Consider the following 27,948-nt stretch of genomic DNA (forward strand, 5'->3'; position numbering starts at 1 on the left):
GGCTACGTCCTTTCCCCAAGGGAGGGATCGCGGGGTTGGCAACCCTCCTGGTTATCTCTCCCCCTCCCCTCCCTTTCTCACCCATTCCTGGTGACTTTTGATTTCTCCCCGCGATCCAATCCCTACCAAGATGACGCTCGGCCTGATCCCACGGATTATCGTCGCACGAGCGACGACTCTTAAGACCGTGACACGCACGTTCCGCGGATATTTATGCAAATATATCCTTGTGTCCTGTGTGCGCATTTTTATGCAAATGATTTTTTTTTCTCCCCTCCCCCTCCCCTTGAGTATCGAGTTTATTTTTTGAAACGTAATGTAATATACATAGAAATGCGGAAAACTCGTTTCGTTTCGATGATTAATCCGACGATCGACGTGATGACGATAGATTGTTGCGTAAGAAGATTTTATAAAAATTCGTTGGAGACGTAATTCTAGTGATTTTGCAGTACAAATTTTTTTTTTATATATACAATTCTCAACTACAATTAATCGAAACGAAATTCAGAGAAATTTCTCTCTTTCTTTTTTTGTGAAACGAGTTACTATATTTTCTAGTAGTTCGTTATTCATATTTCATCAATTAATGATTCGAAATTCGATTAAAATGATAATTAAGTCTAATCAAAAAATAGATCACTTGGATCATTCAAACTCGATCATTTTTAAATGAGGATATAATCGTATAATTTCGATATAAGTTTTAAAAACGCGAAGAAAAATCATTCATATTCATATTTCACAATTAATGAAATTCGATTAAAATGATAATTAAGTCTAATCAAAAACTTGGATCACTCAAACTCGATCATTTTTAAACGAGGATATAATCGTATAATTTCGATATAAGTTTTAAAAACGCGAAGAAAAATCATTCATATTCATATTTCACAATTAATGAAATTCGATTAAAATGATAATTAAGTCTAATCAAAAACTTGGATCACTCAAACTCGATCATTTTTAAACGAGGATATAATCGTATAATTTCGATATAAGTTTTAAAAACGTGAAGAAAAATCATTCATATTTCACAATTAATGATTCGAAATTCGATTAAAATGATAATTAAGTCTAATCAAAAACTTGGACCATTCAAACTCGATCATTTTTTCAAAACGATAAAACTATTCCCTAAAAACAAGAGGAATCGTATATAATCGTACATTTCGATATAAGTTTTAAAAACGAAAAGTGAAGAAAATTCACCAAAATAATGAAAAAGACGACACATCACCTAACCTTTGAATTATTTTTACTGTACATCATGAACAAAAAAAAAGAAGAAACATGTACGCACTTTTACAATTATAGGTGTTTCAACTTCTTTCGTAAGGCGGCGACAGCAAAGGGTTGAAAGATAATCGAGAGGGAAGAAGTGAAAATTATGGGGGGTGGGGGAGGGAAAATATGGCGTATAAGGTTGAATTGAGGGAAAAACGTATGCTCGATCGATCGTTATCGTTGGAAACTTGTAAAGAATTTACGTAACAGGGGGATTGGATCGGCGACAAGATTGCAGGCTAGAAGCGGCAATCAGCCACGGGCGAGTGAATCGGCGCAAGGGCATAATTGGCATCCGTGCGTTATCATTAACCGGTAGTCTGGTATACGCATAAATATGCATGAACGGAATTAGCTGGGACTGGCAGCGTATCGATCATCGTTGATTCGGTTTACTTCGGTTTTCATTCCATTCACATCTTTAATCTTCTTTCCTCGATTGTTTGAAAAGGGAGGAGAAGAAGAAGAAGATAGTATCTATTTTGTTTTTAATCTCAATTTTTTAATTTAATCAAAGAGAGAAGGGAATAATTCGAATATAAATATTTTTTTTTTTATCTTTGATCCGAGAGAATCGAGAGTATTTTATTTAAGATGTAATCTATCAAATAAAATAGAATTTTTCTTTCTCATCTTTTTATTTTCAGTTGAAGTTTTTTTAATTGTTCTTCGAAAGTTTAATTGGAAACAAAAGAGACGTGGAAAGGGACGTGAGAATAATTTGAAGATATAAGATAAGTATATCTTTTTTTTGGGGGGAGGGCTAGATCAAACTTTAAAAGAAAGAAAAAGAAACGAAACCATAATTTACAAAGTAAATCTGAAATCTCTCTTTTCCTTCTCTCATTCTTAGTTTCTCTTAAACCTCGTCAAAGAGTAAATTAAGAACAGAATTTTTCCTTTTATCTCAAACCCTTCGTCAACACCGTTCGAACTAACGAATTAAGCAAAGAGGAAGAACTGACTGGTGTGGTAACGGAATAATTTCTCAAAATAACAGAGATATAATTTCGCTTTGCTTTCGACTTGAAAACTCGAGAGCCAAACAATTTCCCCTCTAATAATTAAAACAAGAGGAAATAAATCGAAATAAATGGAAAGCGGAATAAGAAATGCAATAAAAATAACCCCCGGTATGAAATATAATTTTAAAATATAAACCAAGCCCAGACGCATAAAGTGTTATCCTAAATTATCCGAAACCGTAGGGGAACCATGGTTACAAAATCCAACGCGAGAGAAACACTAGCCAAATTCGCCCGCTAATGACCTGGCCTGGTACACGCGACGGCCAAACGACGCGGTAGAAAAAAAAAGCCAATTAAGACGCAATGATGATGATAATGCTGTAAAAATTAAAAAAAAAAGGAGGACAGGATGCGCTTATTAAAACGAATAAACATTGTTGCCAGAAAAATACACGCGACACGTATACGATACGAAGAATAACCTAACCTAATTCGTTCGTTTTCACGTGCAATTACGTGCCAGCCTTTTGAAAAATTCCTGGCTTGTCCATTATTTCCCGTAACGCGTTACTTTAACGTTCAAGCGAGCCGTTCATTATATTAATTACACTCGAAACGTGCTGCCGTGGTCCCCTCGTTAACCCCGCAGCTCATTTGATAATACGGAATCGTGATACTTTAAGAGAGGTTAGAGAGAAATAGATACGAGGATGAAAAAAGAAAAGAGAGAGAGAGAGAGAAAGCCTTCATCCGTTCCCAGACGCACGATTGATCATTTATTTCTTCGAATTTAACCGAGTTTGAAGCGAAAAAAAAAGTTAATTTAAACGGTAATCGAAATTACTAAAATCTTCTATTGAACGAGATCCGAACTTTACCGACCGAGGGTAAAATCTCGCGCGATTCCCTAGCCACGTTATATTTTTCGATCTCGTACGAGAAAATTAGATCGAAGGAAAAAAGTTGCGTAATTAGATCAATTATATTGCTCATTTGCGTAATTTTTACTTTATTTTATCATCACCAGTGACGATTTTAATAAGAAAACAAATCCATACGAAAATTCGAATACAATTGTTCGTTGGATTAATAACTATCGTTATATGGAATCTCTGTTGCGTTGCAAAAATCTCGCAATTTTGCTTTCGACTAATACCTACAACCAACCATGTCAACTTTTTTGTCGTTTCGCTTATTTTTCCTGTTCATCTGTACGTACACATCTATGCTACACATTCAACTACGAGAAACAACGTTCCTCTGACCAACCATATATATATATATATGTATACACGCTCGGGCAAAAAACTGGACAGAACAGAGAGAGACCCTAATCGTCCTCTCCGTCCTTTTTCTCGTCCAATCGTTTTCCTTTCGCCTCGTGAACGAAGGCCGTACTCGACAATTCCAATTCTTTTTCACGTATACTTGGAAGTGTTGTACGCGATTTAACGGAGAGGCAACGACCTAGACCCGCGCCCATATATGGATTTCTCGCGGGAGAACGCGTTTTATTCTTCCTCGGCCGTGTATCGCTTATTAGGAGATCCCGTGCCCGTAGAGGGCGAGACTGGTAAGGAAAAAGGGACATTGGAAATTCACGTCTCTCCTTAGATAAAATACGATCTACGTGAGATAAGATTTACCAGTTCTTTTTTCGTAATTCTTCTTTCGACGCAGTCGACCTCGCCAACTCGTCGAAATAATAAAATTCCCGTCCGTTTAAAACAATTTTTAAACATTACCGAGAAATTATATTGCTCGATTCAAAAGTCGGATGGATTTTGAAAATTGCGAAACGATTATTAATATTAATTCTTGAAATTATTACTTTCACTAAAATATCTTTTTTTTCGATATTTACAAAAAAGGTAAGAATCTCTACAGAAAATAATAGAGATGACGTTAGAAAGAAGAAGGAAGATATTTTAGTTTATTAAACTGTCATATAATTAATCATAATTAAATGATTAAAAATACTTGCATTTTTATTAGCCAAATTTAAAAAAAAGAAATAATAATTACACTGATTCATTTCAACAGCGTGTTAAAAAGAATGTTCAAATTACATTATTATTTTTATATCGTTCTTAATATTAACATAACCAAAGTTTGTCTTTTTAAATGGCGATCACATTAATAATGTCAATCGCCAAATCTGAAAATCGTTCCACAAAATCATATTCGAAACTATTTTTCGAAAGAACGTGTTCTGAAGGGAGGAGAAAGGAATCATCAAAGAAAAATGAAACGAAAGCGGAGCGTTTAAGACAAATACGAAGGAATCGGGATCTGATCTTACAGGATGCAAAAAGCTCGGATAAAAGAAGCGTGGAAAATCGGTTTAACGCCGGGACGCGATGATGAAATCTCGTTTCGTGGCGGCGGGACAAACTCGAGGCCGAAAGAGGAGACGATCTTGTTCAGCGGAAATACAAAAATATGTGAAACGGGAGTATTATTTGGAGGCCGGTTCGTGTGAAAGCGGATAAAGAAGTTTTTCGCTCGTTTCAGCTCGTCGCATCTGAACGAAACGGTCGATCAAATTCGAATGAGCGAAATTGAGATGAGATGGAATAATGATAATAATAATAATAATAAAATTGTGTAGATTTCGATTGAAAGAAAGATTCGGATAATAATAGCAGAGATGTGATTGAAGCTGATATAATAGACATAGTCAGATAGAACTATTTAATTTAAAAATGGAAATAAATAGAGTTTGATTAGAATGAACGTAATGTAAAAATCGAATAATCTTGGAAAATTGGACAAAGATCAAATCGAATTATTCCGCTTAATTATTAACATTTGAAACTAAATAAGCTCAAAGTGACATTGACATAATCGAGTAGATATCGCAGAACGATAAATCGATCATGCTTAATCGAATGGATTTAAACTAACGATCATTCATAAAATTAATTGGACAACTCAAATTAAATAAATTTATATCCATCTCCTCTGTGAATTTCCAATTTCCAATTCATAACTTTGAAAAATTTTCTTCTCCATTTAAACTATTCTATTTTTAATTTTCTTGGTAGGAAAAATTTTTAATAATCTCTTGGATCTTGAGTATCAACAATTATTCAAAAATAAGATTCGAAAATCTTTGTTCAATTTCTACAAAAAACTTTTAATAATCTCTAAACTATCAACATGGAACAAAATTCAAAAATCTTTGTTCGATATTTTAACTCCACCAATTTCCTTTTATAAAAAAATTTCTTACAATTCTAGATCTAAACTATTAAAATTTAATTTGAAAATCCTTGTTCAACTTTTAATAATCTCTAAACTATCAATATGGAACAAAATTCGAAAATCTTCTTTTCGAAAAAATTCGAAAAGAATTTCACCAATTTCCTTCTACAAAAAAATTTCTAACAATCCTAGATCTAAACTATCAACATTTAATTCGAAAATCCTTGTTCAACTTTTAGAAAAAACTTTTAATAATCTCTAAACTATCAACAAAATTCGAAAATCTTCGTTCAATGTTTTAACTCCACCAATTTCCTTTTACAAAAAAATTTCTAACAATCTCAGATCTAAACATTTAATTCGAAAATCCTTTTAATAATCTCTAAACTATCAATAAAATTCGAAAATCTTCCTTCAATGTTTTAACTCCACCAATTTCCTTCTACAAAAAATTTCCTAACAATCTCAGATCCAAACCACAAACGAATCGAATGAGATTCAAAAATCTTAATCTCCTTCTAATAATCTCGAATGAATGATTTATTAACAATTGCATCGAATGAATGGCAAGTCTTCGAAAACTGAAAAGGCTTCTGAAAATCTTTTGAATTATTTAAAAAGCCTCGCTCGGTTTTCCGAGCGAAAAGCGAGGTCCGCAACGCGATAAACAGATCTTTCTCCCCCTCCCCCCAACCCTCTCGATGGAATAAAATTCATCGCGAATTTAAAACGGAGACCCTCGTCTCGAGCGAGGAAGAGGGCAGGGCTTTAATTAAATTTCCCTTCGGACGAGCGATAAATATTCAACGACGTAAGGAATTGGGTGGTGGGAAAAGCGGCCTCGATAAAATTCCCTCAATTTTACCTTAATTGCCGAAATGATAACGCCTCTATCGCGGATTAAAACAGCGCGGCCTGTCGCTTCTTTACGAGCAGACAAACCACGATAAACAAGATATCAGTTTTCACGCTCGAAACTCGCTTCCAACTCGATCTCCCGCCAACTTTCGGATCAAAAAGCATATTTCGAGGGGACACGGTGTGAAATATCAATCTGGAACGTTAATGGAACATCGCTGATCGAGGATTAATTATAAGAAATATCGAATATACCTTTGCATTCGTTCGAAGGGTTTTTTCAAAAGATGAAGAATTCTTTCAACTATTATATTATGTGTATGCATATCGATTTCTTTATTTATTTTCGTATTTCAATCAATAAAATTTCAAAATAACGAGGATCTATTAAGATGCCACGTTTAGTGTACTAGTAATTTGTTTTCGAATTTTTTCATTTTTATAATTGTTTTCTATGAAATAAAAAAATCGATATCCTCTCTATCGAAGATCCTCCATGCATGTCATGTTTTTCTTCCTCGCCAAAAGATTGCGAAAGATGGTTAAAAATGGGGGGGAAAATATCCGCAAAAATTAAGAGAACCTCTTGTTTGATCGCTCTTCGGGGATGCCAGATTATCCGTGCGAAAAACCAATTCTCCTCGCGAAATCTTAACGAGCAACCGGCTCGAAGATAAACGATAACAAGGGATGGGGTTGAAAAGATTCTTCGAGATACGAAAATGGACGAGGAAAGGAAAGGAGAAGAAATCTCTAGTTATACGTATTTTTTTTTTTTTTTTTAGCAGTAGTTTCCACGATCTTTCTATTCGAAATAGAAATCTATTCCACGAAAGTGCTAGGAGGAAATTTACATGCGACCATAACTTCGTTTCCTCGAAGTTTCATTCTCGATAGGGAATAAGGGAGAGATTCTTCTTTCCTTCGGAAAGGAAATAATAAACGAATGGAAAAGAGAAAAGGGAAAGTTTTAATGTTAATGCAAAATGGAATGAAATCCGCAAAATGATCTTGATTGAGTCTGAAACCGTTGAAAAAGGTGCGGATTTAAATATTAATCGTTGCGTTAATCGGTATGATAATTATAATCTACGAATAATTATAGCGTCAACGGTGGAATTATTAGCAATTATAAAGGTTATAATTATAGGTAATTAAAACGTGCGGTAGATCGCGGAGATTAAAGGGAAATTATAAAAATAATTGGACATGTGTAATTACATTTCTATAACAAGAAATTAATAAATTAAAGTTCGAAGCAACTTGTTAATATTGAATATTTATCGGGCAAAATATCGCGAATAAACTAATAAATAAATAATTATTCCTCCTTTCGAATATTATCTACTTATCTCTCCAATATAAATCATCGCTTATTGAAATCGGGTTCCAGACTTCCAGAATACTTAAAAATTACCAAAATACTTAAAAATTTCTATTAAAAATCTACTATATAATAATAATAATAATATATCCAACAATATCATCGCTCTTCTTCAACCAATAATAAAACTCCAATTTCCGATTATGCACGAACGATAAATATTCGAGAAGTTAATCTCCATTCTTAATTCTTATTATTAATTAATATTTTATTAATAATAAGATTCTTAATATTTTATATACGATTCTTAATTCTTATTAATATTTTATTAATAATAAGATTCTTAATATTTTATACACAAACGATATATATATATATATATTCGAGAAGTTAACCTCAATTCTTAATTCTTATTATTAATTAATAATAATATTTTATTAATAATAAGATTCTTAATATTTTATACACGATTCTTAATTCTTATTATTAATATTTTATTAATAATAAGATTCTTAATATTTTATACATGATTCTTAATTCTTATTATTAATTAATATTTTATTAATAATAAGATTCTTAATATTTTATACACAAACGATATATATATACATATATATCGAGAGGTTAACCACGATTCTTAATTCTTATTATTAATAATAAGATTCTTAATATTTTATACACAAATGATATATATATTGGAGAGGTTAACTTCGATTCTTAATTCTTATTATTAATTAATAAATTTATTAAGAGATTCTTAATATTTTATACACGATTCTTAATTCTTACTATTAATTAATACTTTATTAATAATAAGACTCTTAATATTTTATTTACACGAACGAAATATATATATATTCGAGAGGTTAGCCACGATTCTTAATTCGAGCGGTGGAAAATTTTGAGACCACCATCCATCTCGACCACACGGATTCCTCCTCCTTTGGGGGGAGGATAAAAATCTGCGGGGGAGGGATCGATGCCAGCTGTTTATTTTCCAGATTGCGGCCATTCGTTGCCGAAAAACAAAGTATGGCTCTCGTGCAAACAGCCCTCCTCCGCCCCTTCCCCCAAAATTCCCTCGAGTCGAGATATATCTGTCAATTATAGAATCGCGCGAGACACAGGATTCGATTGGGATTTTCCTCCAAATACTCCGCCGCCATTTTTCTTCCGCGAGAAAGAAAGGAAGGAAACGTTCAGTGATCCATCGATCGCTGTCGAAAAACTTTCCAAAGTTATTTTTCACGGAGCGTTATTTTTTTGAAATTTGAGGAAGGATTTCGATGTTGTTGAAATTAAAAAAAATTAAAATTTGAAGTATTTTTTGCAGAAAGTTGCAGAGATTCGTTAACTACAAGAATTTGTTCAATCGAGAATTTGTTGATCCAAGCTGGTTTAAATATTTTCGGAATTTCCACGTTCTGGGAATAATTGGCAATAATTTATCGTATCGTGGTAAAATTTCCTCGAACCGGGATAAATTAAACAAGTGTGAATTAAATAGACTATGATGAATTTAATTAATCAAGTTCGAAAAGTAATAAACTTAAAATTAATCTTATAAATGTAATACTTTTTCCGTAATATTCAATGTTAAACAGAAACAAATTCACTTTTAGTTAAAAATCAAAAGAAGCTCTATTTAATTCAATTAATATATTATAAAAAATATTAAATGTAAAGATGATAAATCACAAATTCAATCGATATTATTATTCTAAAAAAAAAAAAAATATTTACGAAAATTTTAAATTATCCTTTCGTGCTGGTGATTACGAAATTTCACTTCCCTTTTCATCAAGAAATACATAAGATTGAAAGTTTTTCGTGCATCATCGCGAATATTTGCAAAATCGCGCACGAAGAGTAACTCTCAAGAAAATTTCAAATTATACTTTCCAAGATTGGATTACATCCCTCCCTTTAGAGTACAAAAACCGTTATCCCGAATAATAATCTTACGAATTTTTTCCTTTCTATTATCATTTCGAAACGAGTTTAAACAATTTAAGAAAATATCCAATTACCCCACCCATTTTCCTTTTCTTCCAAAATCACTCACCAAATCGTACACCGCTGTCCCCTTCGTGGCCAACAAACGAAATAAAAAACCAATTTCTGTCTAAAACTATTTTAAAATCTCGCTTCTTAAAAAAATTCGAGCGAATATCGGTTGAAGAAGGGAGGAGGAGAAAAGGAAGCTTTTAGCTCGACGAAAAAACCGGGCGCAATTTTCGAGGAGCGGCGATCGTTGGTCGACTTTTCACGCCTACGCGCCAATTTGCACGCGTGCACCCACACACGTGCGCGTGTCTAACGCGTGGACACGTGCGCACACCGGAATAAACGTGTGTATTTGCTCAAGGGTGGAGGGAGCGTACACAGAATCCATCGTGTATATGAAGGGGGAGAGAGAGAGAGAGAAAGAGGGAGAGAGGGAGGGAGAGAGACAGGCTAAATGATAGAGCAAGCATAGGCCGAGGAGTGCCATCCAATATATTGCGTTACACAGGCCGACTATCGATTCACTACCAGCTATCAGCTTTCGTTGCTAGGCGATATCTCGATGATATCCGACAGCTACGACTCCTCCAGACTGGAAGGTCGCGAAACGCATACAGCGATGCGTTCTTTGCCACCTCTTTTCCTGTTAACGTTCGATTACGAACGATCCGAATTAATAAAATTGAGAGGAAATCGAACGATTTGTAATAACGATTTCGATATAATTTATTAACGTGCGATTGTATGATCACGCGTATTGGATTCATATCGTTTGAAATCGTATCGTGAGGACACTTTAAGGAAATTCAACGTTCTCCCATGGTAAAACAGCGTTCGTAATCGTTCTTGATCGATTTTATCGACCGAAATGTTTAAGTTGAACAGATTCTTAAATTACGTAACTCGCTTTCAGAGAATGATACGTTCTTCGTGTAAAAAAGTATATTAGACGCGCTAAACGAAATTGGAAGATATCTTTCCATTCAAGAAAATTTCTCTAGTACAACAAGAATCGATCGGTGAGAGAAAAAAGGGGCCCTGAGGGTCAGCGACGAATCGATCCCCTCGCAATTTTAACATTTACAGGATAGACCGCGCGCGAAATTGGCACAAGTGTCGGCGAGCGAAGGGTTAACACCCTCCCCCCTCCAGGAAGAGGTTTTATGCTCGGCTCGAGGAGGAATCGAAGCGAGGCCAGGAAGAAGGGTAATTTTCCGGACCCGGAAACGAGAAAGCTTCATTTTTGGGGCGAGAAACGAGCCGTCCGTGGACCGGGATGGATGGACAAGGACGACCGGCTCTGATCGACCTTCGGGATCGGATCGTTGGCCGGAGGAATTTTAAACGGCGAATGCGGGGAATGCGCTCGGCCTCTTTCGCAGCCAATCCTTTATCCTTGGACCTCCTTCGAATCGTGCACTTTAGATTAGAATAAAGGAGTGAAATTTTTTTAGAGTTGAGGGCCACGTTCGGTATAACAATTAGTCAAATCGTTCAACTGTATATATTATTTGAAAAATTTTCTAAATTGAATATAATAATAATCCAATTAATATCGTTGCATGTTCTTTTGTATTTTAGATGAGAATGTATTTGAGAGTGAAATTTTCTCTCGAAAGTTATCTCTTATTGATGATTGTTTGAATATTCGTATTATGTATTAAGAATACGTTTGAAAGTTTGAGAAATTTTTTAGAGTTGATGTCATACTCAGTATAACAGTTGTCCAAATTTTGAATCATTGAACTATATATATATTTGAGAGTAAGTTGAATACTATAATTGAGTATAATAATAATCCAATTGTTGCATATTCTTTTGTATTTTAGGTGAGAATATATTTGAGAGTGAAATTTTCTAGGTTGCTCTCCAAAGTTATTTCTTATTAATGGTTATGTTTGAATATTCGTATTGAGAATACGTTTGAGAGTGAAATTTTTTATGGACACTATGTTGAATTGTCCAAATCATTGACTATCGTATACTCTTCTGAAATTTTAAATGAGAATGAAACTTTTTATGGACACCATGTTGAGTATAACAGTTACTCAAATCATTGAACTATCATTGTATATTCTTCTGCATTTCAGATGAGAATATATTTTAGAGTTGCTCTCGAAAATTATCTCCAATATTATGTTATGTATAATAGTTGTCCAAATCTGAATTATCATTGTATACTCTTCTACATTTTAAAGTTGCATTTTAAATTTTTTAAAGTTGTGGACACTACATTGAGTATAACAATTGTCAAAATTATTAAACTATTGTTATTGTATATTCTTCTGCATTTTAGATGATATATTTGAATCTCAAGTTACTTCTTATTAATATACGAATACTTATATCGAGAATGAAATTGAAAGTTATTGTCGTGTGGATATTGAGATTAGTATCCAAATCATTGCGTTGTCGTCATCAAGTATCTTTTTGCATTTTAAAGGTGCGAATACATCGGAGAATCGATTTCTATAATGTTGTTTCTCGTTTGATAGACATTGAGAGTTGAGAGTAGCAATTAGCCTCGAGTATTTCTGCTCTCGATGCAGTGTCCATTAGCGAAAAATAAGTCTCCCCTCGACAATTTACAAGAAGTTCCACACTTCCGAAGATATTTGCACTGAAATGCAGAAGAAATGTAAGTAACTTTCACTATGAAAGTTAATATTGGACAGTCACTCCAATCTATCCATTAACCAAAAATTACTCGACTGTAATTCTCCAGGGAATTCTCTTACTTGCCACGAACGAACGTTTTATCGATTGAAACATTCACAGAATGCGAATTATATTCGAAAGTAGAACTCCCCGAGTATTTATTTTATTTCGACAACCCGGACTTTCACTCTCGCCTCTCTGCCCCATTACTGACAAATCAATTTTATCGAAAGTTTTACTCTCGAATACATCTACATTCGCTAAAAATTCGAAACTCCATTTAAAACTCTCCAAGCTTTTCTAACCTTATTCGATATAATTTTCCTCTTGTCTAACGCGAAAAATAACTTTTCACGCGCAACTTTTTCGCGAGAATTTCATTCTCGAAATTTTCAAACTTCTCAAAATACTTGAAATCCTTAAAATCCTTGAAATCCTCAAAATTCTCAAAATTTTCGAAATTCTCAAACTTCTCAAAATCCTCGAAATCCTCAAAGTTCTCAAAATCTTCAAACTTCTCAAAATCCTCAAAATTCTTAAACTTCTCAAAATCCTCAAAATCCTTAAAATTTTCAAAATTCTCAAAATCTTCGAAATCCTCAAAATTCTCGAAATTCTCGAAATTCTCAAACTTCTCAAAATTCTCGAAATCCTCAAAATTCTCGAAATCTTCAAAGTTTTCAAAATTCTTGAAATTCTCAAACTTTTCAAAATCCTCGAAATCCTTAAAGTTCTCAAAATTCTCGAAATCCTTAAACTTTTCAAAATCCTCGAAATCCTTAAAATCTTCAAACTTCTCGAAATCCTCAAAATTCTCAAAATTCTCAAACTTCTCAAAGTTCTCAAAATTCTCAAATCTCGAGAGTTTCATTCTTAAACAGGAATAATGATTCCTTTATCTATCGTAGATATATTAATCAAATGTGAATAAGAGAAAGAGGACAGCAAAATTGGGAGAGAGAGGGGGAGGGGAGGGGGGGAGAGAGAGCAGGACTTATCTATCATTCGCATCATCCCCACAGGCCAAGTACGAAATCGCTTTCACCCGGATCGATTGCGTAATTATACCATGGCAGTAAATGGTATACGAGATCAAGATCGGTCCCCGTGGCGATACGAAGATTCAACGTGAAAGAGAGAGAGAGAGAGAGAGAAAAAAATTCCAAAGGCCACGCATATTATCATAAAATCGCCATTTTTAATCAAATGATCTGATCTTTAATTTTTCTCCATCCATCCATACATATATATATATATATATATATATATATATATATATATATATATATATATATATATATACACGTGTGTGTAACTTCTCGATAATTTTTTTTTTTTTTTTCTTTAAAGATAAACGCACTCTTTCCTCTCCTCTCCGACGAATTCATTCGATTCGATCTAACGTATGAAATTTTTTACTTTTTTAATGATAATTATACATTGGATGACGTTTTTTTTTTCTTTCTTAAACTTTCGACTCGAATGCCTCTTGATAAAAAGAAATAAAAATATTCAAAATGCATTCGATTCTGCACGACAAATTTCTATGAAACAAGTAAACTAAAAATTATATTAAAGTGTTTATAGAGTCTCGTTTCAAAAGATTAATAGAAATGTATATATTTTTTTTGTCCCATTCACTTTGGATATTTGATAAAACTTCTTTTATTTTCTCCTTTTTGGACAAAATGACCGATCGAAATGAATCTTTTTTTTTTTTATAAACAAAATGAAAAATTTACTCGGTAAAACGAAATACACGTGAAACTAAGAAGGGGAGAACAGGTAGAAGAGGCGTAAACGCACAACAGCGTGACAGCCAGCCTCTCGTTAGACGAGACAATTAAAGATCTCGTTATTTTCAGCCGCGAAAACCGGATCGTTTTAACGAGAGTCCGGGAAATTAAACGTTTCGAGATTACAACGAAGCGACTTCCATCTAGGAATCATTGTCCAGTGGACTCGTTTCGAACCATCTCTAGGAGATCTAATCGCCTCCATCCCCCCCTCATGTCCGGTTAAAACAATTAGTCGTGCCACGAAGATCGACGTTCTGATACACGTTCTGAATAGACTCCGTTGCTTTTGGATTAACTCTTGTACATGTTAATGTACGATGGAATATACAAATACAAGTTTTAAGAACTTGAGAACTTTTCAAAATGGATTGTTGTTTATTCGAATTTTTCCTTCTTAAGAGGAAATTTAAAAACTTGTTTATCGAACTTAATCTTCAAGAATATTATACGTGCAAATCTGAAGCTAAATTGAAACGGAGGGAGGGAGGGATGGGGTTAGGTCTCTGGAATTAAGTTTCTAGATTAATCCTCGCGTTAATAACCAAGGTTTTTCGCTTAAGAGAGAATTTAAAGATGGTTTATTTTCTCGTCAAATTATTATTTGGTATCCCGTGGCCGATTTAACTTACAACTTAGCGAAGTGAAATTGATAATTTTCATCCCCTCAACGATATTTTATTTTATTGCTTTTTCACGGGACAGATAAAAAAAAATTGTTAAATTAACAGGAGAGAGGAAAATAAAGGGGTCTAAGTTTAATTTTTTCTATATAAAAATGGCGCACGAAAAAAATTGCTCTTGCAATTCCAAAGAAAACGTAACATCTAACTATGAAAATCCATATTGTTTGATATCCGTATTCATGGAAACTCTGGGATCTCTATTCCTGTAATATCAAACCAATTAGCTAGTGATAATCGGCCCCTCGAAAAGTGAAAAGATTAAGCTCGAGAGGATTTGTTTTTTAAAACGAGACTTCTCATCGTGGAAAATGGGCAGAGGCGAGGATGCCACGGATGTTATTCCGGCTGGGTCCGCGATGTGTGACTTGGCAGCGACACCGATGACCGTGTGTCTCGTTAAAAAGAGGAGGGAAAAACCGGCTGGAACGAAATAAGGTGAATTAAAGCCAGAGGATACGTGGCTCGTGTATGAATCCAATTTAATGAAGCAACTTTGTATGCGTGTAATTATCTATTCACGCTATGGCCGGACCCAGACGCTCGTGTAATTGCTTAATGACCTTTTATGAAGGAAAAAAATAAAGAGAATTGGTCGCCGCGTACCGTTTCACCGAACACTAATCGATGGATCTTTGATGTTGAAGTAGTAGCGAGATCTTTCTAGAAGAAGAAACAACGGTTTTCTTTCAATATTTTCAATATCGTGATTAAAAATATCATTGAAATATGTTTAAAAAATAACGGTGAAATTTATAGCATATAACAAGTAAACTTAAAGCGGGTTAAATATTGATACTGCGCCAATAATATTATACGCCATTATCCCCATTACTCGTAACGTAATTTATATTCCGTTCACACTAGTAACTATCTACGTACGAAATTATAATTAGCACGAGTATAAAATATAATTTAAATCATGAATAATAAAGCGGACCAGTTACGGTAGAAAATTATCACAGTTTAACAATCGTTCGTAATTTTGTACGTAAAATCTCGCGCGTACATCTGGCCACAATTCATACGTAAACCGCAATTCATTCATACTAAATATACAACGATCGGTTCCACGGTAATAACAGCGACTATTAAATCACTATGAAAATATCCCGCGACCCGTTCGCCAAACGTGGCCTCAAACTTGTGATCAATACTATATTCCCACGCAGTAAGATTCTTTCTCCCTCTTACCCACCGTTACTTCTTCCCCATCTCTCTCTCTCTCTCCCTTTCTCTTTACACATCCCCCCATCTCGCTCGCCCGCTCGCTCGTTCGCTCTCGTTCCTTCTCACTTTCCCGCGTTCTCGCTCTCATCAATGACCAGTTTCTCTCGCTCGCACCGCCTCGCCTATACTCAGCTCTTTCTCTCGCACCACACGAGCGAGAATCCAGTTTCTAAGCGCGAAAACGGCTGGACCACGTGTACGCGTTTCAAAACAAACACGACGAACCTGCGTGTTACATTGGCGGGACGATATTACGTTTTATCCCAACTCCCCCCCCCCTTCCCTCGTCCATCTTCCATACGTGGAACTTTCCGTTCCCTGGCGACGAAAACGACGAATTCTCCCAGCTGTGAAACAGTTATCCCACATCCGAACGGACTTTTTATATCGTAACGTTAAACGCATTGACAAACGAATATTTTATTGCCGACGATTATTTTTGCATTTTCATTTCTCTTTAGAGTTAGCTGTGGTAAACCGCATCGACCACAACTATATTTAAAATGTATTCATGTTTCGGGAAAGTTTTTATCATAATCACGATATTATAGTGTGAGAGATTTATTTGAATATAATTAATATTTATTTTGCCTTAATCTAACAATCAATAGTTAAATATTTTAAAAATATCATCACATGTTCCAATTCTTACTTTTTTTTTCATGTTATATGCTTTAAATTTCCATTAAATATATATATATATATATATTAAAAATTTTATTTCAAGATAATACGTTACAACTCTCCCTCCACAAATCAATCACGTCACGAAAAATGCTAAGTTAAAGACAGGTGCGGAGCAAACCGGTGGAAGAAAATGCAAGACTGCGTGCAAAACGCAAGCAGTATGCACCCAAACCAAAGGTATCGAGAGAAGCGCAGGTGGCCACAACCAGCAGGGAACTTTTGACAAAAGAGGCCACTTGAACAATTTCCTAGCGGTACAAAGACGCTCCACACCGATAGTATACGTGCAAACATTCCTTTTGATAAGCTGCTTAACGAAAAATTCAACTCTTTAGATTCTTTCATCCTCTTTAAGCTCATTTCGCTATTAAATTGGCAGAATTTTTGAATACACGCGGAAAAATGACAAGCGGACAATTCAATTCAACGAATAAGTCGCCATTTTGTTTGAAATGTTTTTCAGACATTACATACGGATGATGTACTGTTTACAAGAATACTGTGAAATATGATACATACATCACACACATTTAATATTCAATATTTAATATACATGGTAATGAGCGGGTTGTTTTCAAGAGGATTCGAATTCTTCGTTCTCGTAACATGGTTTTCCAACGCGGTTTTGTAAACAAGATAATTAACGCAAACACCTAAGCACGCGATGACCGTCTTAATTACACGCCACGGTTCGACGATCTAAAGGGAGCGAAAGTGCGAGACGAATAGAAAAAACGGAGTAAAAGAGTAATACTGTGGCGCCTTTGATCTTGTCACGCTAATAACTTGTCAGAAAAGTTAATTAATAGAGAAGTCTCGAGAAGACCAGACCAAACGGGCAAGCAAAGATGATTGACTTCGTTATAAATCTCTCAGTTAAACCGGAAATCAACTTCCGCCTTTTCTTTCCTTTGCGATCGTCATCACAAGAATCCAATCCGTTTATCATTTACATCAATTCATAATTGTCACCCTTTTTTTCATACTGATCAAAAGGTGCACCACTTTAAATATTCTATCTCGATATTACGATTGCAGATAAAAATATGAAGCGTAAAATTTCAAATATAAATTGAATTTTAATGAAACAATTAGAAACGGATTAGAAATCTATAACGAAATTGTATGTACGTAATAACCGATACAACGACTCGACCTTTCTCAAATTGAACATTAAAATAAGTTATCTTTCGAATAAAGAAAAACTGTTTATAAATAATCTCTCCTGTGAGAAAAGACGCAAAGAGGAGAGAGAGAAATAAGAAATGATCGACTACGGTAAATTACGCAGCGTCTACGCACGCGAGAATCAGACGCCACGAGGAACATCGACGATAGAATCAAATTTTAAACATTTACTCACCGAATTTCCAGGCGTGGTAGCGTCGTTCGTGGATTACCTCTTTTGATCGTTGGACGTGTTACGACAGGTCCTTGCAGGCATAAACTTCTCAACGAACACTCACGAATAACACAGAATGAACACTACATCGAAGTATTCACTGTACGCGATAAATTCACAAGAAAAGTACGGTCGCACGGAGTAGCACGCGGATATGACAGGACGAACATAACCTTACAACCGGTGTCGCGGAATATGTCGAAAGTACGGAGACGAATCGAACGAGAAAATCTACCGCGAGAAACACTATAAACACGATGGACGACCGTGAAGCGAATCCTTCCGATCAAAAGTTCGAACGAACGACACATGAACCATTCATCCCAACGGAAAAACGAAACACCACTTTGCTCCACTCTCTATCGTAGAAACATTTAACAAGGATACCGCACCACGAGGCTTTCCGACACAATATCCGCAATCCGCGGAAGGACTGTCGTTCGAACGCGTTCACCCGCGCCCCTCCATCGACCATCAACCGGGAGAGGGAAGCCAGGTATAACGAGAGGAAGGGAGAACTGTCGAGTCTTTCAGTGTTGAGACTGCGCGGGAACGAGAAAGAAGGACACATGACCGGCGCCATTCCATTAGAGGGTAGGAGAAAGTGAGAGGGATGCTATACTTCACGAGCGTAGCTAGCAAAGGGCGTACAGGTTCTATAAAAGACAAAAATTTATTTTTAATAATTTTAATAAGTAAGTAAAATTTTCTTTATTTATCTTCGTAATTATTTTTATTGGACTTATTTGAATAAATATTATTAAATATTATTAACTTTAAATAAATAAAATATTTTGCATAATTTTATAAAAAAGTAATTTTAATTAATATTTGAAAGATCAATATCATTTAAATTATAGTTATCAAAGTTTAACATATCTTTTATTTTCTTACAATTTTTCTTATAATTTAAAGATTAATATAATAATCGTATTCAGAATATTGTAAATTTCGTGGTTTATTAAATTTACGTTCAAACATATGATTAACCATACTTTCGTATATTACTTTCTTTTTAATAATAAGATGTGTATGTACGAAGAAAACGGAACACGTTTTGCATATCATGCTCGTTATATATTTTTTTTACACAATATTCAATCTTATTTGTTCGAATATTATCAGAAAAATTACAAATTACAACACAATTGTTGCAATTAATGTCAAAATAAAACAATTGTCAATTGAATCTTGTAACAATTGGCTAAATTTACGTATCAATTTAAAATGTGACGCCATTTTCTCGTCAAATATTTTGTAGATATGAAACTTCTTTTTACATGTTCTTTTAAATACAAACTATAAGATAACTTTCAAAAAAATGATTCATTTCCGAAACAAAAAATATTTATTTCTAATAATATTATATAATATCAGTAAAAAATGTTAAAATCCATACCTTTAAAATCTCGTAATGAACTTCATGCTTTCTCAATTGTGTAAAATTCCGATAAATATTTCTTTCTTGACCGTTTAATAGCGTCGCGCCTGTTCACGGTCAGGTTAGCCTACCGGCGCGCGCTCACAGACGAGGGGTCGGGCAGGGTCGGGAGGGATCGACCACCAAGTCAAACGACCGGTCGAGTTTGCGCAGTGGACAAAGCATAACCGCAGTACAAACTTTTTCCATGTTCGAAGGGGCAAATAACATAAGCTGTAACTGCGGTAGGTAGAATTCTGAAAGAAATACGATAAGATTCTATAGGTTGAATTCCTAAAAGCTACGATTCACTCCCCTATAGTTCTCTTCTTGCGAGAAATACGTTATACTTGCGAGATTCGATATTACGTCACTCGCATTGCATCTTTCGATTATCGAACGAATAGTTTTACAAACGTGACATTCTTCACGGCGGATATGCGAGTCAAATGTGAACACATGTTGAATTTGTTTATTGATAAATTCATATGATGGATTAAATTTGTTCAAAGTGTTACAATACAGTATTGTGTACAGAATCGACAATGTTTATATACATTGGACATTACACCAAGATTCGTTTACATGCCAAGACATATCAACTGTTACATGGATCCATATTATAAAAAAAATCATATTCGATTGGATTACAAAGCTTTTGACAATGTAAAATATTCAACGATTTGAAGGAATTTACGAGGTTCGTGATTTTTTTTTATTAAATTCATGCATAATTGATCAAACTTCATTTCGACAAAAATCTATTCATGATTATTTTATTTATGATAAAGAGAGATGATTTATTTTTTGACATATATACTATCTCACAAAAAAAAACGTTTATAAATAATTTTTTGATAAACATTTTGATGAAATTTCATTAATTCAAAGTATTTATAATTCAAACTAAAAAATTTTTTTATAAAAATCTAAAAGTTGTTAATTCTAATTTTAAATAATAAAATTTCTATAATAATTATTTCTTATTCTAAATTCTACAGTAGTATAATTCTATAGTTATAATGAATATTTAAATGAAACAAAAGTAATGATCTTGAAGGAAATTTAACTTTGAAAAAAATCATTTGATGAAACATTAGTATTGATAATAGCTTTTATCTTATTCTATATATGGACCAATTAATGCAAACAAATCACATGCTCAACCTTGGTCAAGAATTACAATCTCTTTAGAGTTCATTCACTTTGCTTGTGGTTATCTATATATCAAGTGTTTCCAATGATCATCTTTCATACCAATATAAATCCGCAGACATCTGATCAAACTATTAACAGTCATGTTGCAAGAATATTTTTCAATTTAAATTTAATTGCAAATAATTGATTAAAGTCAACAGTGTTATCTCAATTTCTTCAAAAAATAATCTGTGAGTACAAAGATAATTATAATTCAAAATCAAAATTAAATAGATTCCATGTAACATTTGCTTCACATAAAGTTCAGCTAAATTAAAATTGTGAAAATTATTTCAAGCGTCATATAAAATCAAATATTTAATATTATAATTAAATGAAAATCTTGTATTGAAAATTATATATTTCTCAATAATATAATTAAACACATTAAATTTAAATATTAAATCTAAATATCAAAATTGCAAAATGCTAATATTTTTTATTATTGAATTATTATTGAAATTTTATTATTGTTGATATTATTATTGAAATTGTAATTTTATTGTCTTTTATTTTAATCATTCTTTTTTTTAACATATGATTTTATACAAAATTCACTCATTTATACATGCTTGAGTCCCATTTAAAATATTTGAAATTAACATTATACAATAGTATAGAATTAAAAATCGAGATGGTAATTTCAATTTTAGAATTAAAAAAAAACATCATTTTCTCTTGATTGTGAAAAGCACATCAAAAAATTTGTAATGTGATTCATCAATTCTTCATTTGTAATTAGATTCTCGTGCTGCATATCGATATTGAACAGATTCGTTACGCTTTCTAAACGGATCTATTCGCATATATTTTTTCAGAAAAATGCTAGATAGATAATGCTACAATGGACAATTACACGCCCTCATAAGCCTTTCCGATTACGAACGTTCGAACGCGTCCCATTCGTATGCCCCTTTATCTCCATTTTCTATTCGCCTTTTGTGCTAGTGCACGATTAATTAGATCAAGATTGATCATCGATTTCGTTCGTGTATAATATTTGAAAATCGAAAGAATTGGTTCTAGTGATTTCAATTTTTAATAATTTAAATATTTGACTAATTAAATAGTTCCATAATTATTTGACTTAACCTGAAAAGCTACTATAGAAATTTTGAGGTTAGAATTTTTATTATTATTTAGAATAAATAATACAAAATTTATATTTATGTTATATTATTGAATAATGTAAAAATTGTAAAAAAGAAAACAATTTTGACAAACTATACGTGTTATTATGATGAAATAATTATAAAAGTATATAATAGTCGTGTAATACGTTTATAACGAATGTCTATAAACTTTAACTGTAAACGTAGATAACTGATAATAAAATTTTCTTTACTACAAAAGCTTTCTTAGAAGAACTGAAAGCAGAAAACTCTTTTCGAGGTTGTTTAAATGCAACACAGTATCATAAAATACAGGACACGTCAAAATGATTGACGTTTAAAAATGTCTTGCAACGTTCTTACACGTTCCTACGTATTGTATTCCAACACATAGTAATTTAACAATTTACATATTTGGAATTCCAACTAAATATTCATTCGATTTCATTTCATCCACTTTTCACAAAAAAATAACCACTAATAATAATAATAATAATAATATACATTTTCTTTTATTTTTAATTATTCGTATAAAAAAAAATTTTTTATTCCCATTCTATTAGACTGTTATTTATCTCCCAAAAAAGAGATGATTCGATGTTAATATTCAGATCTAAGGCTAAGAGAAATTTAGAGGGAATGTTTGTATATGGCATGCTTGTTCTATTGTTTCCGCATCGGAATGGTAAATTGACACAGCAGGTAACAGAATTACGGGATCGTGCGTACGTTAAGATGACACAATCAAGACTGATAACGTAAAGCAAACGAGGATATTAATAGAAGATGCAAACGTTTCCCTCATAACTCGCGTATAAAACGGGATTTCACTTTTATCTGCCTTTATGGCCATCGTAATTCTCTTTTCAAATCACTCTGTACATTGTTGTAAATCTACAACCAAATTCTTTAGTAGTTAATTTAAATTAATTTATAGTTAAAATTTATACGATCGTTGCTCTTTATTTGAAAATCGAATTACGTCAATTTGAAATTGTTCATTCACGTGATGAACGTGGCACGTTTATTTGATAATTAATGACAATCGAAAGTAGGATATATTTTTTATTCTATAATAATTCTCAATTTATTTTCTCGCGTTGAATTATCTTTTTTCCACTTGTCATTCGCGATATATTTTAAAAAGGTTAGAAAACTTCAATCGTAAAAATATTTAAAAAAATTCAATTTCATAAATATCATTTATTCCAAAATTCACATCGGAATAAAAATTTGAAATATTTAAAATAACCATTGAAGAAAAAAGTGTTATATAAGCGTCACTCGTTTAATTTTCGAATTTTTGGAAAAATTTCTCGATCTATAGATCGAACGGCGAATTGCAGATTGTAAATATTCTATTCCAAAATTATTGAAATAAAAATTTAAAGTATCAGCAAAAAAAGTAATTTTAAGAAATAATAGTTATATAAATATTAATGAATTGAATTGTCATTTTTGAATTCTCGGATAAAATTCTTCGATTTATAGATCGAACGATGAGTTGCAAACTCGTAAAAATAAATATTCTGTTCCAAAATTTAATTACACCACATAATAAAAATTTAAGATATTTAAAAGAATTTTTAAAAAAAGAATAAGTAAATTCGAATCGCTTTATATTTGAGTGCTTGGATAAAATTTCTCGATCTATAGATCGAAACGATGACTCGTCATTTTTTCATTAAACGACACAATGGAAAAAATCGCCGACAAATATTTACTATCGCTACACCGTAATCATTTTCGTCTTAGCCGATCATTATTTTGTCTGCAGACGTGCATGTCGACGAAGAAATCGAGAGAAATAAAAAAAACGAACTAGCAAGGCGAGCGCGAGCATTAAAGAACAGATTGAAAGTTGAATTATTAATGGGCAAACTGACGCTCGGCATGTAAATCATATGGAAATATTACTTTGCCACATTTTCCAACAGAGAAAATATTCTATCATAATTTCTCGTGTTTCCTTCCCAGAGAAACGTATTTGTTTCTTTCTTGAATTTAATTTTCCGGCTCTTGTAACCAGTTACAGCACTCTTGGGAACGATTCATGTACGAATCGTGATCCACGAGTCCAGCTACCTCCATCTAATTATTGTCGTAATTTTATGATAATTGAATAATAAAGAACGATTATTTATTAAAATTTAAAAAATTCTTCTGAATGAAACATGGGGTTTGAAGATAGGATTAATCGTTAAATAAATTGTGAAATTTATTCTTTAAATAATAAAGAGGTTAGGTTAGAATTATTTCTCAAGATGATCTTGAGAAATCTTTTTTCAAAAAAATTAATCAACGAGATATTGGTTTTTGTATTTCGAATGTAATTGATTTTTCATATTTGTTTTTATCATTAGAAGTTTCTGAAAAATTAGTTCTTTATTTTTTTTCAATATATAAATAAATCATATGAAATCCGTTTCATATACAATTATTGTTTTCGAAACGATCATCGCTTTTCATTCTTGATTTATAAATAAAACTCGAATATGAAAAATTACAGAAAATTCTTCTCATTCCTTGATAAAGAAATCATAGACAAAGATATTATATCGCTTTTAAATTTTCATTCAAAATTTCTTGGAAATCTGGATAATCGTTTTTAATTTAAGAGAATGAAGAACAGAAATATTTGTTCCATAGATATGTGACAAAGAAAAGGAGAAATTCCAAAGAACACGTGTTTTTGATTCGATTATATTTTTTTTTCCATCGTCACGGGTAAATACATCTATAAAAAAATATCATAACAATTATATACAATGATTATTATTATTATTAGCGAATCGTTAAATCTCTGGCGAATTGAAAATACGTAATACGAAAACATACCAACGGAGTATTAAAAAAAAAAAAAACAACAACGATAACAAAATGCGTGTTCCCAGCAGTAATTTAACAAACGCCATTTTGTACATACAAATCACTGAATTATAAAATGGTCGATAACCAATATGGCATCCTTTATAGTACATTACCATTCAAAAGTATTAACTACAAAATTTTTGATATTTCACAAATTTTTCTGCCAAATTTTTCGATATATAATTATATAATTCAATTATTTAAATATAAACAGTTCTTAATCCTTGTTACTTTTCATTTTTACATCTCAATCAAACTTTGTTCCAGGATATTTTTCAATTTTTTTTTTCTTATTTTTCAACACTATTCAATGAAAAAAAAATTAAATAAATCAAATTATATAATTTTCGATTCGACACGTTCTTAGAGACTCGTTGTATTTTTCATAATTCAGAAAAATATACAAAAGAGTTACATATAGCAAAAGGAGGTCTATTAAAAATTTTTTAAAATTAATCGAACGCAATTAATAATTTCGAACGGCAGTGTACACAACCTATTATACATTTTTTTCTAACAACACGATGTCGTCGCTGTTTCGCAGGCAACGAATGATTTCTCCGAATTATTAACAGTCTTGCGATCTCGTGAATCGTTCGAGCGCGATACGATCGAAGGAAAAAAAAAAAAAACGGAGGTGTTGGAGGTCCAAGATGGCGGCACATGATGATGACCCCCCCAGGCCCAGGTGATCGTGTATCGCGTTTCAGGCTTCCATTCGATCCTTCCACGTCCCTCCATTTAAACACTTAATCTCTTGTACTTTCTCGAATAAAGTGTCGATCGTCTCGTACCCTGGACGCTCCCGATTGGCCCTCCTCGTAAATGGTCGTATCACGGCTAAAACAAAGAAATAAAAGTCAGTTTGCCTTTTGATAAAATCTTATTTAAATTATACTCGTCATTCTCGTCAAATATTACTCGACAAACGATGTATATATTTTGAATATATTGTTTATATACAGAATGTTAGATTAAGAGTGATATAAATACAGATATTCGAACGAAAACAGATTTCAATATAAATAGCGTATAATTTGTATTTAATCATTCTTCAGTTCAAAATTAACTTGTGAATATCGCTTATATCTATCCTCACGTATTTTCTTACTTCGTTTTATTTTTACAATTAATTTGATAAATTAATTTCATCAAACAGGAGACGTGAATTCACAACATAGAAAAACCTATTCCCTACCTAAACCTATTAAAATCGTTACAAACAAAAAATGACAAGATGTTTTGTATACTCGCACGATTCAATTATAAGACGAAGCTTTGATCGAGTCCCTAGATATGAAAGTCACTAGATTCAGAAGATTCGAATTGCAATTTCCAATGCAAAAATTACTAAAGATATAAAATATTCCTCCAACAATATCGCGGTAAAAAGTTAAACGACGCGTCGTCGTCCGGAATCCTGAAAGCTTTCCCTTCCTGATCCATGGTTAAGGTTCTTCCCCCATCGACGGTAAACCGAGAACGTTAAATCCCGGCGTGTCGTAAAACCAGTTTCACCAAACTTCCTCGCTCGACCAACGACGACGATTTATCGCCGACCTTTACGGCCAGCCCTTACAAGATAATCCGCTTCGCCAAAATTCTTGATGCACGATTTTGCATGCCGTTTACACCGTAGAACTTTGCCAGAGAACTCCTTCACCTCGACGTAATTCTCTTCAAAGTTTCGTTTCTCCCGATCGTATATATATAAGTAATCGGAGAAATGGGCCGATTAATCGATACTTTGCTTCGATTAAGAATTTAGAATCTGAAAGAAGTTGAGAGTTAACGGGAGGATATTCTGTATCCTCGTTTTATCGACTGAGAAGATTCGAAAATAGTGCAAGACTTGGGTAGAAAAGAATCTTGAAGGAATGTTAAAAAGTTGATGGAAATATCGACCGAGGAGATACACGTAGATATACTTAGAAATATAACTTGAAAAATGGATCTCGAAAGGAAATATTCTACTCTTATCGACCGAGTAGTAGAGTTCCGAAAATAATCATAAAGCGAGCATCGAGTTACGATTAACTGCGACCCGAGTCGGGCATTGATTCGTTGAAAAAGTAACTAGTTAAAAGTCTCTAAAATAAAGTTACTTCAATCTATCCCTAGCTACATATCGATTCGCTTTTCATATAATATTCAACGTTACAATTATTATACAATTATCGTTAACAATAAATTCTCAAAGTAACTTAATTATTAAATTTTATCATTTTTTCCCTACTAAAAACAGAAAGAAAAAAAAATTCCTAGATTGTGCAAGATCAAATAACCTCTCCTAAAAACTTTCTTATCTACAAAACGAGACACGAGAAAAGGATTGAAAATTTTTCAATCGACTTCAACTATTAAATTTTATCATTTTTTCCCTACTAAAAACTAAAAACAGAAGGAAAAAAAAATTCCTAGATTGCGCAAGATCAAATAATCTCTCCTACAAGAAACTTTCTTATTCTCTATCTACAAAACAAGACACGAGAAAAGGATTGAAAATTTTTCAATCGACTTCAACTATTAAATTCTATCATTTTTTCCCTACTAAAAACTAAAAACAAAAGGAAAAAAAAATTCCTAGATTCTTGCGCAAGATCAAATAATCTCTCCTACAAGAAACTTTCTTATTCTCTATCTACAAAACGAGACACGAGAAAAGGATTGAAAATTTTTCAATCGACTCTCAAAAGAAAAAAAGAAATAAATAAATAAAAATAATTAAGAAAAGATATATTGCACAGGGAGAAGAAACCTCGTACCTCGGCCTTCTGGGTGTCCACGCTGTTCAACGCGACGGCTTCTGCGGCAGGCTCCTCCTGCTCGTTCCTCTTCACGCCGAAGATGGTTTTGTACGTGAAGGACGACAGAAGGGCGCCACCGATGGGGCCGAACCAGTAGATCCAGTGATGGGACCACTGATTGTTCCAGAGCGCCGGTGCCAACGACCTGGCCGGGTTCATGCTGCAGCCCGTGTACGGGCCGACGGCGAGAGCGAGAGCGGCCACCGTCAATCCGAATCTGATTGGCACCGAGTCGGTGTTTTTCGCGTTCCTGCTGTCCCAGACGGCGCACGCGACCAGCATCAGTACAGCCGTGGAAATGCCCTCGAGAAGGAGGCCTTGGATAGCGGACAGCTCCGTGTGCAGCTCGGTCACGCAAAACATGTCCGCCTCGTCCGGGCTTTTGCCCGTCATCCGACCCGCTGGAGTCACCACCTGCAACGCGTTTCGTTTTT

The 27,948-nt window shown here is 33.4% G+C and overlaps 2 protein-coding genes and 1 long non-coding RNA gene across 5 annotated transcripts in view; 1 reads left to right on the forward strand and 2 right to left on the reverse strand.

Moving 5' to 3' along the window:
- Positions 1 to 18,512, reverse strand: part of LOC412838 (alpha-mannosidase 2) — a 140,234-nt gene extending 121,722 nt beyond the window's left edge. The window contains exon 1 of the mRNA XM_396290.5: positions 18,069 to 18,512. The gene's annotated coding sequence lies outside the window, so the exon portion shown is untranslated. The remainder of the gene's footprint in view (positions 1 to 18,068) is intronic.
- A 135-nt stretch (positions 18,513 to 18,647) lies between these two features.
- LOC102655995 lies at positions 18,648 to 27,576 on the forward strand. The gene is made up of 3 exons (XR_001703958.2): positions 18,648 to 18,802; positions 19,610 to 19,772; positions 27,455 to 27,576. It is a non-coding gene; the product is annotated as an uncharacterized LOC102655995 (long non-coding RNA).
- LOC551806 (aquaporin) overlaps positions 24,524 to 27,948 on the reverse strand; it is a 34,204-nt gene continuing 30,779 nt past the window's right edge. For all 3 annotated transcript variants that reach the window (XM_026442515.1, XM_624191.6, XM_006563775.3), the window contains 2 exons: positions 27,473 to 27,928; positions 24,524 to 25,547 (listed from right to left, as the gene is read on the reverse strand). In XM_026442515.1, the coding sequence (XP_026298300.1) occupies positions 25,542 to 25,547; positions 27,473 to 27,928 (462 nt within the window). In that variant the 3' untranslated portion in view covers positions 24,524 to 25,541. The remainder of the gene's footprint in view (positions 25,548 to 27,472; positions 27,929 to 27,948) is intronic.

This window comes from Apis mellifera, linkage group LG8 (genome assembly GCF_003254395.2).
Source record: "Apis mellifera strain DH4 linkage group LG8, Amel_HAv3.1, whole genome shotgun sequence".
NCBI lineage: Eukaryota > Metazoa > Arthropoda > Insecta > Hymenoptera > Apidae > Apis > Apis mellifera.